At 37.4% G+C, this 15965-nt stretch overlaps 1 protein-coding gene across 1 annotated transcript in view; it reads right to left on the bottom strand.

Annotated features, from left to right (window-relative positions):
* Positions 1–15965, bottom strand: part of arb2a (ARB2 cotranscriptional regulator A) — a 204520-nt gene that overhangs the window by 177167 nt on the left and 11388 nt on the right. Inside the window, exons 5-6 of the mRNA XM_039661736.2 lie at positions 1846–1911; positions 521–712 (exon numbers count right to left, since the gene is read on the bottom strand). Coding sequence (XP_039517670.1) covers positions 521–712; positions 1846–1911 — 258 coding nt within the window. The remainder of the gene's footprint in view (positions 1–520; positions 713–1845; positions 1912–15965) is intronic.

The following is a 15965-nucleotide window of genomic DNA, read 5'->3' as shown; positions in this document are numbered from 1 at the left end:
ATCCTTTGTAACATTATAAAATGTCTTTACTGCAACTACTTTTTATCAATTTAATGATTGATATCAATTGATATCAATATCAAAAAATGGATATCAATTTTTATCAATTTTTTTTAATCAATTTAATATATATATATATATATATATATATATATATATATATATATATATATATATATAGTTTTTTTTAATAAACAATACTTTTTTTCTTAAATTATTTGAATATATATATATATATATATATAGATATAGATATATATTTTTTATATATATATATTTTTTAATAAACAAGACTTTTTTTCTTAAATTATTCGAATGGTAGTCTATATATAAGTCCTATAAATTCATAACTGATAAAACACACTTGAAATTGGAATAAATTGTATTAAATAAGCCCAAGGCCCTACACAACCCTTATCCAAAAAACTATTTCAGCACAAACAACTAATGTTCACAGAGTTCCTTTGCAAAACCATAAAAAAGAAAAAGAGAAACATAATGAAGACAAACTACAACCCACCTCTTTGGCACGGGTAATGAAGGGTATCTGCGTCCCACTGTCGAGGTCTTCATTAATGATGAGGCGTCGAGCCCACTGGCCTGCCCTTACCACTCCACTGCCCTGGATGAGAACCATGATCTTCTCCGGGTTAGTGAGGGCATCCTCGCTCACGTAAATAAAGCTTTTCGGTTCATCCTCAGTCGCATCGACCTGAAGGAATATAAATATTATAATCAGTACCAAACAGAGACACAGGTCGCCAATTATAGCAGGGTACAAGATTACAGCCAATGAAATCTGCCGTTTGGAAATGGTCTCTGTTGTATTATTGAACATACTTAGGGCACTTTGAAACCACAGATCACACTGCATTCCAACATGCTGGAGCGAATAACGTGGTCTATTGCTTGTTGTGTATAAGTTTGCATTACATTCAGTCAAACTTGCCAAACTCTGTGAACCCCGGTTTGATTATAAAAGGTGTTTTTGTGTTGTCTGCCCCCTGATGTGTCAACAACTATATTTACTCTTATTAAAGTGGGGCAGGACACTCAGAAACAGCAGAGTGAGTCAGAGCCTGGAATCATTTCTAATGAACAGCGCTCAATGCTGAGCTACACTGCCAAGCCACGGAGAAGTCAACACTGTCTGTCTGCGTCTGATGACTTCATTACACTGCAACGAATCCGTCTCGACTTCCACATGCTTCCTGTGAGGTGATCAGTTATGTGGCAAGCTCATAAAATCACACGATAGAAAATAACAAAATACATTGTGTGAGCAGTCTTCTTTAAAACTAACTTTGACAAATGGATTGAGCACTAAATGCAGTTGGTCACAGGTAGCTGTGCCCATGAAACTCTCTGAAAGACAATACAGACTCCAAGAACATCATTTGGTAAATACTCTCCACAAATAAAACAGCTCATAAAAGTCTCTGCCAGCATTGTTCAGGTGATTTATGGAGAGTAATTTACAGTGCTTTTAAAAGGACATAAATTCTACTTCTACCAAGTGCAAACACCCGCTATCAAAAATGATGTGTAGTTTAATGATACGCCTCTTAAAAAAGCGCGCTAGAAATCATAACATTATTGCTCATATGAATGCAGTGACCACACCTTAGGAATCTCCTTGAGCGTACACAATGTTACCATCAGAGCAAATGCAATTTTTCCTCCTGGAGAGTTGATAAGTGTTGAAGATTATCATTTTAAAACTTGGTTTTCACACAATTTAGAGTAGACCACTGTATTCTTAAAGCACAACTGCATCAGCTTTCACAACAATTCTGTTTAGATTCAAACAGTTTTTAAAGAAGAAAAAAAAAAGACATTACTTACGGGAAGGATCTCCTTCTTCAGGTTGCAGTCATTCTCCAAGAGTTCATAAACATACTTTGTAATGATCTACAGGAGACAAGATACATCTTTATGAGTCTTTCAAATCAATTTAAAAATGCCCCAATTCGCTTAGAACAAGACAAAAATATAACTTTGGTTGGAATGTTAAAAAAAGCATATTAGATGGACCCTTTTCACAATATTGGATGGACCATTGTATTAGAAACAGCAGCATTAAATTGTTTTCTGTAATTTAGTTCCAAGGTAATATAACCCACACAGTATAGTGATATAAAAAGTCTGTGAAAAAGGCCCATTGTGATTTATTTATTTGGTATAATCAAACAATTTCACTTTGTAAAACACTAATGCAACTGCAAAAGGGCTAAAAAAAAACACACACACACACACACACACAGCATTTCCATATATGCAAAGTACACGCAGTTGCACTCTAGACAGCCTCAGTGAATGAGATAATTGGAACTGTCTGGATTTCACTTGTTCAGCACAGAGAGCAGAGTGTACGGGTTCTGTCAGCCTAAAGCGGGGCAAATCTAGAGTACAAATAGCGTGTTGATGTAAGGTATGTTTATCCCTGCAGCTAAATTGCTAAAGAACGTGTACACAGTGCAATTTCAGCCCTGGGCCAAAAGTTTCATGGTTCAGTGACATCAACAAGTTTCAGCATTTCTTTCTTGTTTTGCTATAGCTCACGATCTGCAACAGCTGAGACTACAGTGTTTCAAGACGTGGATGGCAAATGCGCCAATTAAGACAAGATGTTTTATGGTGGTTGTGATTTGGCAACGGTCAGCCAAAATGCCCCCGTGTGACAGGGCTTATTTTCTAGGACACGCTGATCCAGTTATGCCAACTCCGTGAGCACTTTAGGCCCACCCGAGTGGAGGCACTAACAGATGCCCCACTGGAATGAGGCGTGAAGGTGGTGGAGATGTATCTGTGTCTGACGGCTGAGACTGTCAGCTGTGCTGGTGTCAATAAATGTGTGAGGTCTTGATCTGCAGTGATATGCATAGTCTAGACTCTAGACCAATGGTCCTCAACTGAAAAAAAAAAATCCCTGACAGATCTGTTCTGAAAGAGCTGACCACGACAAAAAAAAAAAAAAAAAAACCAATGTCAAATACAAAAAAAAATAAAGTGTGACTAGCCATTTCATTGTGCATAGTAATGATTGTCTTATAAGGAGGTGAAACCATCCTCATGTTTTGTCAAAGTTTGTGCTTCAACCTGCAGAAACAAACTATTCAGATTATCCCAACATGATCTTAAAAACCATGATCAAAATTGGGCAAGTAAAACTCAGAATAGATTAATTATAAGATCACTTACAATTAATCATCGACTGATGGATATTTTTTCAGGCTTTTTAACTGTCTGTTATTTGGACATTTTGACATTATCGCATTGGCAAGTTTTCTTGGGCCCTGTCCCAAATGGCACACTCTGGACTTGTGGAGTCCACACTTCGGTGACGTCATGTAGTGCAGACCAATAGGGCCCTTAGCGCGAGTCCGCAAGTCCCCTCTCCATACGGAGATGAATAAACAGGTCATCTCATCAGTCTCTTTATTAGAAAAAAATCACAAACATTAAATTATAGTATTTAGCATCGAAAAAAGGATTTATTTATTTTTTCCCCAAATCTTACGTCCATGTGAACTACACAGCCTGCTTTTACAGTTCAATAATTGTTTATGCCACCATTGGCGTTAGAATCGATGTCACAGTTATGTAAATGATAATGCAGTTGTACTTAATAATCTAGGGCTGTGCAAAAATTAATTGCCATTAATCGCATCCAAAATAAAAGTCTGTGTTTACATAATATATTTGTGTGTGCTGTGTATATATAAATACACACACATTCATGTATATATTTAAGAAAATGTGTTATTCATATATAAAATATTTATATTTATATAATATAGATTATGCATTTATATATATATATATATATATATATATATATATATACACACAGATAATTCTTAAATATATACATGCATGCATAGGTATTTATATATATACAAAATAATTATATACAGCACACACAAATATATTATGTAAACACAGACTTTTATTTTGGATGCGATTAATCGCAAATAATTTTTGCACGGCCCTAAATAATACATAATGTTCAATTTTAACAAAAAATAAACATGGTTTCAATATTCATACTACATTTATGACTCCGTAAAGCCATGACATTCGGTTCTATTTATGTAAATGAATTATAATGTGATCGTATTATTTACCTACGATGATTATGTTTGAGATATCAACCACCGGTCGATAATATTTGTATAAACTGCAAGAAACAACTGGTAAAAGGAACGCCTATGTCAGAAAAACCATAATGATACTTAAATATTCTCTTCTCAGCCTTGATTACAGTTACATCATGTGTTACAGCTGTGACCGAAATCCCATCCGTTTTCTGATTGGCATTTCGCAAGGATTCCTGCGTAGTTAAAGCGCATGGAACCTGCATCTATGCGGGCTTTGTAGAGGACCTCTTCAAGGGTACAAAGGGGGCGCTGCTGAGCACAATTCAGAGCTTTGAAATGCTAAATGGGACGGCCTACGGACTCATAGACTCGGCAAGCGCGCGCAATCTAAGTCCGCGAGACCGAAAGTCTGCATGAAGTGCGTGGTTTGGGACAGGGCCTTGCAGTTCCAAAATATGAAAAAAAGTTGATAGGTCTGTTGAGTAATTTGATCTAATTATATTAATTGTATATATAAAATGCAATTTAATGGTAAACTGACTGCAGATCCGTTCTAAATGTATTATCAATTGTGCTGTGAATTGTTGGCTGCCAATAGCATGACACCTATAGCATAATTAAGAAATTTACAAAACAAACAAAACACTCAAACTATAAAGACATGCCAAGTTTGTCAAAACTAATCATCAAATTATAGTTTCGTTCACTTTGGCGCAACCGATTTTTGGTAGTGCATTGGGTCGACAATAGAAAACAAAACAAGCAATTCCATTTGAGAACCACTGGTTTAAACTAGATCAAATTTAATACATTAATAGGGTACTAAAAACCCAATCAAACTATGATCTGTGACTGCATATGCAACAAAACAAATGTGCATATGAATTCCTACCCACGATCAAGACACAGGACAAAAAAAAAGCGAAACCTTTAGATAGAGTAATAATGTAATCGTAATGGTTGCATACTCATTTAAAGCCATAAGGCATAGCCTAAGCTATTGCTTATTTGATTACAAACAGCAAAAGTACATTAGGCTCAAATGAGCTAATGCAAAGGGATATTAGTGCTCGTCAGCGGTCAGCGGGCCTAAATGAGATGACGGATATCTCTACAGACCGTGGTGGAGGGGGCGACGCCAGTGACGATAGAAAGACACAGGCAGCTCAACAGTACCTAATTCACTAAATGTCAAGCACTCTGATGAAGACTAAAATGGTTGTGAAGTGCAATATGCTTGTGTTTAATGACATCAATAAGCCTTGCAGGAAATTTCATTTATACTACATTATTGCTTCAGTGCCTCAGGTGCTTCTCTTTTGATATATGAGAGAAGAGAATGAGGGGGTCTTGAAAGGGTCTGTGGGTTCTGTTTGAGATGGTCTTTGGCCATTCACTCTCAGAGATGTTTGAGTGTATGTGTACAAAAAGTTGGTGAGGAGTTTTGTGTGCAACATGTTCCCTCATCATGGACTGTCTATGCTAACATCACAGGGAGGAAAAACAAAATACCAAAATTACACAGCCTATCTTCCATTTAGAGTTTGAAGAAAGTAGATCATTTGGAGTCGTTAAGGCCCGTTCACACCAAGCATGAGAACTATAAAGATATAATTCTAAAAATCGTTCTCCATATTAAAGAATAACAGAGTTCACACCACAACTATAACGATAAAGAGTTGGGATCACCTTCAGAACGATTTTTTTTTCCAGCTGTCCAACGATAAAACACTGACAACCAATCAGAATCCATTCTAATTTAAAGGTCTCGTGCATTTAAAATGGCAGATGACATTCTAGAGAAGTTAATCGTCGAGGTACAAAAAAATCCTCCACTGTTTGACAAGTCAAACCCCCTTTTCGAGGATATCTTAAAAAAGATGGATATATGGAAAGCAATCGGTCGTATCCGGTGAGAAGTATTCACAATGAGATATAATGCAGTTTAACATAGTGAAACACAATTACCTCAGGTAGGCTATCCAGTGCTAGTTGATAACTTTGCTGAAGTTGCAGTGAAAAAAAGGCGTTGTATACATAAAGGTGTTGACTAGGTGATGTTTTTATCCCATCACTGACTTCATCAGCTAAATTCACTGTTAGACAATGTTTAGATGCGCTCCCAACTCCTCTCGTCTTTTAAGGATGTATTGTACCCAAAAGCGCCTGTTTTTCTTTTGATATTTGTTTGTAACGTAAAGCAGCAGCAGCAGGTCCATTTTCGCTACTTTAAAAACACACCGATCGCATATATACGATCTTTATCGTTATCTTTATAGTAACGCGTACTTGGTGTGATCGGGCATAGCACCTTTAATATGTAAATGTCTTTAACAATACATTATAGACAACAAGTTGTACTATTATATACTGTAGCCTATTACTACAACAAAAATAATTTGTAATGTAATGTAAGTTTGGGGTAACTAAGATTTTGTAGTGTTTTTGGGCGGAAAAAGTCTCATTCTCACCAAGGCTGCATTTATTAGATTAAAACTACAGTAATAACAGTAACACTGTGAAATTGTGGCAATTTAAAATGGTTTTCTATTTTGATATATCTTAAAATGTAATGTATTACTGTGAAGTAATGATACTGAAAATTCAGCTTTGACGCCAGTCTTCGATCCTTCAGAAATCTTTCTAATATGCTGATTTGCTGCTTAAAAAACACAGGTTTCTTTGATCACACATTAGACAGTGACATGTCCGTTTAACTTGTAGGGGAAACAAAATCCTTTCAATTTATAACCCAGAAACAGACATTACTTAAAGCATATTAAATGAAACATCTACATATTAAATCTGCTTCAAATGAATACCTAGAGGACAAAAAGACATTTTATGGCTAAATCAATTTAAATAAAAATAATTGGTCTGTGGGAACCAAAAACAAATCAGGGCCAACAGTGACTTCATGGAATCTTTAGGAAATTAATTTTTAGTTGCAGGAAATACAAAATCATTTTGTCTGGGCGAAAAAAAAATAAAAAAAAATTAAAGATTAGCCGAGGTCAAGCACTTGTTAATCACTGCATGAGAAAGATTATAAAGACACATCCATCTGAATGGTTGAAAACATCCAGTAGCCTCTTTGTGCTCATTCTCTAAACAACTGTTTGAGTGGAAAGAGCTTAAAGAAGCAGCCTTTTAATTTGTACTAATATCTTTTTACAAATACATTATTTCCCCTAAAAAGCGGACAAGGAAATATGACTCACGCAGAGTTTGCACAGTTCACATCACTGAGAGCTTGAGCAATGCCCCCCAAACAATCCCCGAGCAGCTCTGGGCTATTTTTTTTTCTGCCTTCACAAAACAACTTTGAATAGTTCATACATTATTTGTGCAGTATTCAGACAAGATTATTTTCACAGGTTTAACTTCTTGCCCCCAGACTCACAGAACACCCTGTGAGCAGAATTCATACAAAGCACATGTTCGGTTGTGGGAACATTGGGGTTATATAGTTCATTCCTTCATACATCCTATACAGGTGATGCCATCAAAACTGCTGAACCTCAACATTTCGAACAATCTGCATCTCACTAGCAGTCTCTGAGGGAGTTCCCCCAGGCGTATATACCGAGAAACAGAGAATCAATTCTCACAGTTAATATCCTAAATAATCATATGGGATATTAGTGTTTGCCTCCACTGCCCTCCTATAGATAAATTGACATGGAAAGGAGAGCACAATCACCTGTCATTGTAATTGGAGCACAGTTCTGTCGCATAATTAATATTGTCTTATTAGTCTGATAATGAAAACCCTGCAGGTAAGAATGGTAAGTGCTCCTCACCTCCCCCTCTAAACGTGATGAGGGTGGTGATCACAGATCCGCTGGAGAGGAGTGTTGTCTTGAAAATTGCACGCTATAACAGAAGACCTAGATTGAGTTTCTTTTCTTTCTTTCTTTTATTTTTAATTGGAGTGAAATTTGGCGGGAGAAAGCTGATGGCGGGTCAGAATCCACAACTAGAGAATTCCACAGGAGACACTACACATAAATCAAACACCAGCCGTTTACAAAAAAAAAATTATTGACCCCTTGGCTTGTTCTTAGTGTAGTGGAACATGAAGTGATATGTGAAGGCCAAGAATGGTAACCCATACTCTAAATATGTCCTCTGCATTTAACCCATGCACAAGTTAGTACACAAGCATTAGATGCAGTGTAGTGAATAGTGAACACACATACACACTGCAAACCGTGGCCATTATGTTGTGGAGCCAAGGGAGCAATTTGTTTGAACATATCAAACAAAAGTAATTGAATTAGCTCAACACAACAAATGTTTCAAGTAGTTTCCTCAAATTCAATTGAAAATGCAACTTTCAATGATTTCTGCTGTCTCGAAATTATTCAACATCCTAATAGCAAGCATCTTTAACACTTAGTAGAGCACCAGCTGCATATGAGATGTATAAACCAGACGCATTTCTAAGGAATCTGGGTTTGTGTGCTGCAAGCACCTTTTATTCCCACCAAAGATTTTCTATTGGGTTCAAGTCAGTTGACTGTGATGGCCACGGTAGAATATCCCAGGACTTTTTTCTGCAACCAAGCCTTGGTGGAATTTGAGGTATGTTTGGGATCATTGTCCTGTTGGAAGTTCCAAAGATGCCCAAGCTTCAGCTTCCTCACTGACTTCCATCTTGCCTTGCATGCGTTGCAGGTTTCAAGTGCCAAAGAATGCAAATCAGCCCCGGAGCATCACCGAGCACCACCATGCTTAACTTTGGGCAAAGGGTTCTTTTCAGAATATGCTTAATAGCTTGTTTTCACGTGACGTCACGCCACTGCGTTGCCATGGCGCGGAATGCAGATGGAGGGCAGGAAGTGATTTTCTATATATAGGAAGCACTATAACACACTCAAAATGCCTATGTTTTGCGTCGTTTATGGTTGCTCAAATCGATCAAACCACGAGGAGTTTTTAACGTGTCCCCAAAGTTGTTGTTCATAAGGGGGGGGAATACAAGAAATTGACAGAAAAACACAGGGAAAAATGCCTTGCAAACCTACGTCTGCGGTCGGGAGGAATAGGAAAATGCCTGTGTGTGTGTTTGTGCAGTGATCACTTCGTCAAATGTGAGTTAATACATTATTTATGTGGCTTATAATTACATTATTCAGGTGTTTAAATACACTTATGTGGCTGTTTGTGTAACGTACCAGTTTCTGATCTTTGTAAAGTCAAAGTATGTCTGTAAGACGAGTTAGTTGCTGATATCTACAGCCTCGATGGCAGGCAAATCTCTCAATTCAGTTGAAAATCGGTTCTCTTAATAACGTAAGGATCACGTCCAACATATGTTTCGATTTTCTGTCTATATATTTCTCTTGTAATAGCGTCTAAAGTAGTACAGTACGGTTTTTCCTCCATCTCGGCCACTGCGCTCTTCACTCCTTGCCCTCCATCTGCATTCCGCGCGTCAACACAATCACGTGACTGCAAACCACCTATTCTTCTTCCTCCAGACATACTGATGACGGATAGGGCTGAAAAGTTCCAGTCTTGTTTAATCACCCTACCCACTTAACAGAATCCCCAAACTTCTGTGTTTCTGAGCAAATTGGAGCAGAATTTTATTGTGCTTTTGGACCAGTAGTGGTGCATTTATTGGAGTTCTGGCCCGTCCAGGTAGTGTCACCACAGTATCAACAATACTGTGTCTCTATAGGAACATTTAATGCCTTCGCTATCTTTTTGTATCCTGTACCTTGCTTTTGAAGGCCAATTATATCTTATTCTAACTTTTTAGACCATTCATTTGACTTATCTATATTTCTAACACGCAGTCAAACGTGACACAAACCCTAGCCAACAAACTTAGCCAGTTCAGAAATTTCGTCTGTTCTAGCTCAAGCACACCTGTTGCAACTAATGAAGCCCTTGATTAGTTGAATCTGGTGTGCTTGAGAAAACAGCTGTTTTGCAGATTTGTGCTGGTTTGAGGGATGCTATTCAGGGGGTTAAATCATTTTGAGACTGCATAAGTCATTAAAGTTGCATTTTCACTTGAGGAAATCACTTAAAACATTTATTAAGTTGAGCCATTTCAATTCATTAAGAACATTAAAATCGACCAAAAGGACCCGCGCCTTAGTTGAGACTTGTTTGCTTACTACTCTCAGCAGTATGTTTTAATAGCTCACTGAAATTATTAATCATGATATAACCCTTTTAAAACTATTCTGTAGACTTCCACAGATTTTCACACACCAACGTAGAAAATGTGTGCAGATTATGTGTGGGAATTTAAGACTTAGGTAGCTGGTGACAGATATGGGTTTCTGAGAGGCTGATGCCATTATATGCACAATTTCACTGTTATTTCACCATTCTATCCAATACAATCTTCTTCTAAGCCAGCAAAGCACTAAACCACACATCACACTGCTGGAGTCCCCCATATAAGATACATAAACACAGCCAAGTCTCATATACCAATGATATGGGTCTCAGACAGGACAATGGGTGACCACACAGGGTCAGCTCCAGGCTCCGACTCCAGGAGGGGGTTTGTTTACAGGCTGCTGATGTGGCGACAGTGATCTGGAGGATCAGAGAGGAAGGAAGAGCCTTAGCAGGGGGATCTGCAGGGGAGCAGTGGGAAGACAGAACACATGAGAGCATGGGGGGGGTGACGCTAATCCCCCCACAGACACCGTCTTCTGCCAGCTCACGCACAACACCACAGCTGAGAAAAGAGGGAGCGTGGGAGGAACGGACGGAAAGAGACAAGGCATAGACGCCACAGTGGCCTTGACCAGAGCGTATCGTCTGGGTGGGCAAGCGATAAGGTGGACACACACAGCTGAGGGTTTTAATGAAGTGCACTGTTGTCTTAGAAAGTTGATCTGTTTGTAAACTCCCATGCGGCAGAAATCCTCTTCAAACAACCGATCAACGGGGCCCCCAGATGAGCAGAATAAGTCAAGGGAAGCGATAAAGCGAGAGAAAAGAGGGGGAGGGGGGGGGTCCACAGACCTCCCACAACGGAGGTATTACGACTCAATCTTCCCCGTCCGGCTGACCTCAGCGCTCGGGTTATAAGACATTTGTGTTCCATGTTGAAAAAAAGAGGAACGTCATATGAAACTCTGACCTCTTGCATGACAGGAATCTCAGAGGGAATTGAAAAACGAGGACAGGTGCTTATCAGGTGGTCCCGCTCCGGACCGGACTAATGAGCCGACCGGACTCCGGACAGTGAAGGGTAATCAATATTGCAAGATGTTTTTGTCTTAGCCGCTGCATGCTGACTTCAAATCAGTCGACCGACAGGGTCTTTTAGAGCTAGCCTACTCGGGCAGGACAGAATGAATAACTTCAAAGATGTTTGGATAATGACAGTGATGGAGTGACAGCAGGGAAGAGCTGGGAATTGCCAATAGATTAAAAGGCAAGAATAAAGAATACAAGCAGATAAGACAAATCCCCAAAACAGAAACACACAAACACAAGGTCGAGAAAAGAAGGAGATGTGAATGCTGATTCATGACAAGAGAGGGTTCAGTAATAAAACAGCTTGGTTGGACTCATTTTTTTGTTTTGTAATCTTGTTTCTCTTTTAAATGTTTAACTTTTTTTCTGTTGTCAGAAGAAGAAAGTGGCCACACTTCATGCGATAGTCCCATAAGACTTGCACAGCTACAGCTACTACATAGGAAACTAACTTGAGGGAAAAAAGTAAATATTCAGACTTGATTTCAGCAATTGTGATTTGATTGCATAGTGAACATTAAACATAACTGACAAAAAAACATTTACTTTAAAATAACCAGCGTCATATATTAGAACATTTTTATCAGCGACATTTTAATATTGATAGTTATTATTATTATTTTTTTGTGATAAGCTTTTTAGATTTTAGGTCTTAGTAATTTTGTTAAAGTGCTGTTTATTAATTTTTATTTGTCTATTTAGCTTGGATTTTAGTTTAGTTTTAGTACGTCAACTTTTACTTTAGTTGTCCAGGCTCAATTTCTATTTAGTTTTTCATAGAATAAAATATTTATTTTATTTCAGATAATAATTTTAGTTAACTATAACAGTACTGATTTAGATTTCATGTTGTTTCTGCAAAAACAGTCATGTTTTATTTCTTGAAGCTCATGAAGGAACATCAACTGAACAAACCTTTGAGGCAGCAATGACATTTAGTTGTATTTTTTTTTTTTTATTTTTTTATAGGGAGCTGTTCTTAACATAAAAACAAGCATGACTGATTCTGTTTGTGTGTGTGTGTCTGCCTGTCTGAACATATTTTTGTTTCCTCATATAATGAAACAAGTAACTTAAACAGCAACATGATTTGTCACTCATTTTTAGCCTAAGTGTTCTAAGTACAAGTTATGAAATTCAGTTAAGAGTTTTTTTCAAATCCAGGGACAGTCCAGCCTCCATCACTTTCCGATCCATTTCGACTTCTCTTATGTCGACTATCCAATTTCCAATCAATTAAAAGGAAAATGTAAGCAAAATACTCCCTCTGAGTCAATGTTTCTCTCACACACTCACAGTATAAGGCCAACCAGTATAAAATGTGAAAAAAAAGAGGAGTTATCTATGAAATCAAGCCATCTGGGCAGCTCTTCTTCATTAGAATACTGTATGTCTGTCATTCCACAGATGCAGAGAAAGATCCTCATTTATTAACAGCTTAATGCTCTCCCATCTGGAGTCAAGCTCACACTGTGTCACCTAGCGCTGAGAACAGTCACTTACTCTCTCTCCGTGTGCGTGTGTGTGTGTGTGTGTGTGTGTGTGTGTGTGTGTGTGTGTGTGGTAATGTTCATGACCCTCCGCCCACTGAGAACATACCAACATGGACCCACACAGTACCTGCCACCCACACACAAACTCACACGCCGTCAGACACAAAGTATGAATGCATAAACAGCGTTGTACTGGCAGGGAGGTCAACAAACTGGCCAGGTAAACACACAAAACAAAACGCCCGCATCTATTGAGGGAGAGGCTCACATTTGCAACAGACACCTGATATTATGGTAGGAAAGACACACATTATGCAACGCTTGCATACAATTTAAAGAAGAAAAAAAGAAAACAATTACATGCAAGCAGAATATCTGAAGACCAACACCCTACTCCCTCCCATCCTCCCCAGCTAACATGGTGATACACACACACACACACACCCCTCTAAGGCAAAGAACTTGCCAGTGTTGTTCAGTGATGCAAACCAGCCAAAGATCTCACACTTTTGCATGCGTGTGTCTACATACCCCCTAATGAGGATTCCCCCGTGATATAAAGAGAGACAAGGAAAACAATTTAGAAGTTGGCTATAATGGAGTGACAGTGAATGACCCTGAGTTTAAGTTTGCCTCCAGCTCCTGTGTGCAGATTGCATTCAAAGATGCTGTGGATTTGCAGTTGCGATATTGAAACCGAACTGCAACACTCAGGTGCGCAAGGCAATGTGAAGAGAGTGTTCAGAACAAACACTCTGAAAAACAAGCAATGTTTTTCTCTTGCAGTCATTTTTTTTTATTTACATTTCATTATCACTGGTAACTGATTCCTGGTAACACATTTACAATAAGGTTTCACTTGTTAACATGAGTTAATGTTTTAACTAATATGAACTAACCATGAACAATACATTTGATACTGTATTTATTAATCTTAATCGAAAACTCAAGCTGTTCATTGTTTGTTCATGTTACTTCACAGTGCATTAATTAATGTTAAGAAATTCAACTTTCGATTTTCACAAATTTAAATTTGAATCCTAAATAAATAAATGACATCAAGAAAAAAGCAAGAAAAAGAGAATTAGTTAATGAATGGACTTTGTTATGTGAATGTTTATTCAAATCAAATGTTTGCCCAAACAATAAAGTCAAGGAGGTCCAATGTAAAAATCAACACAGAATTTAAATGTTTGGGCAAACAAGGACTAATTACAATTCTCCTATGAAGCGAACATTCTTGATAGGAAAAGAATCATTTATTGGACTGAATAAACTAAGACATTATTATTTCACACTTCAACCATCAAGGTTGCAGGGAAATGTTTCTCATCGTACTTCAACTTTTTTTGAAAGGTACCTTCTTCAATACCTAACTTTGAGGAAAAAAATCCTTGATCGCTTTCTTTGAAAGGAGAGTTTTTCTTTGCCAGAGCTTCCTTACATTCTTTGAAGAAATCTGGCTTCTGTTTCATATTTTCATATAAGTGCTAATCAAGTACTTTCTAGATTTGGATATAAAACTCAGTATTTAACTATTGTTGCTAAGTTTCTCAAATGTAATTGAATTATTTAATGTAATAGTTTAGCTTAATTTGCATTACTGTTATTTTCATTTTGCAATGCACTGGCAATGAAAAATGCATTCAATTGAAATTGACAAGTTCATGCTTCATCAATCCTAAAATCACCATCATGCCTCATGGACAGTGATGCCTTTGACTGAACAAAGTCTCTATCTCTCTCTATCTCTCTGTGTGAACATGTCAGGGTAAACCTGTGGTCCAGCAGCTCATTCAGGCCCGGCTGAAGTGCAAATTGGACATCTGGTGCTGCCTCCAGTCTCACAAAGACTCTCGCCCACTTCTGTACCCCACTTTCACACTCAAATCTGAGAACGCTGGAACACAGGGACACACACCACCAACAGCACCATTCGCAGACAGTTAGAGACATAGACAGTTAGAGGAAGAAATCAAGTTCTCAGCTGAATTTGGCCTCCGTATGGATTATGTTTAGAACCAAACTGAATTCACACACTTTTGTCACATTATGTGCTGATTGCACAGATGGATTCAAATATGATTGTTTCTGAATTGCAGTACACAACAGACCAGAGTACTACATTCTCACATGAATGCACTGTAGCATTTTCACTTTTTAGTTATGCTTTTTTTTTTTTTTTTTTATATAATTTTACTCTGCTTTTATCTATACACAACAACAAACAAAAAAGTAAATATACATCCGAGGACAAAAACAGGACTAATACAGCATGTTGATTAACATTTTCAGTATCCATGTTATTTCTATGATGATACTTCAAACAATACCAAGGAATGGCCTTGTCACATTTCTTTAAAAATAATATAAAACTCTATTATTAGAGTAAATGGTCAAGAAAACCTTATTATGTAATTCTTCAATGTGTCATTTTGTGGGGAAAATTCTCAATCATTTTCTTTGAAAGGTGGGTTTGTCTTTGCCAGAGCTTCCGAACATGAAAACATCCATTCAATATTTTTCAATAAGTAAAAATGTATGTTTTTTTTTTCTTTAAGTACGTACAATCAACTTTGTTTTGTTTTTTAATGTTTTAGTCATTTCTACTTAAATAACATTAAAATGATTTAAAAATTGATTGAATCTTGTATATAAAAAGCAAAAAATTGCTTAACTTATTCTGATGCGTAAAAAACATATTGCCATAACGTATTGACCAGATAATGTTGTACAGTGTATAGGGTCATGACACTTATAACATTATCAGCACTACACAAGACTGGCTGAGAAAGCATGACACTGATAATGTCTGTGTTGAACTTTAGAACAATGATAAACATCATTGGCACTGTTTGTACATCCAATATATTTATTCAGGGTGCCCAGACATGACTTAAGCGATGAGATATTACTATTTTCTTTCTATACCATTAAATGAATGTAGGCTACCACAAACAATACTTTAATATCAGGTGCCACAACAGCGATTTGATATTGCATGCCTCCATATTGCACATACATCACAAAGCATCTAACATTGCTCAACCGAATCCTTTAACACACAAAACAATATCACAAATCCAACCTGCTTTCACTTCTAGTCTATTTTGAATTCCCTCAACTTACATGAAAT

The sequence above is a fragment of the Pimephales promelas genome, chromosome 4 (assembly GCF_988280905.1).
Source record: "Pimephales promelas chromosome 4, fPimPro1.hap1.1, whole genome shotgun sequence".
Taxonomy (NCBI): domain Eukaryota; kingdom Metazoa; phylum Chordata; class Actinopteri; order Cypriniformes; family Leuciscidae; genus Pimephales; species Pimephales promelas.
This window is presented reverse-complemented; position numbering and strand designations above follow the sequence as displayed.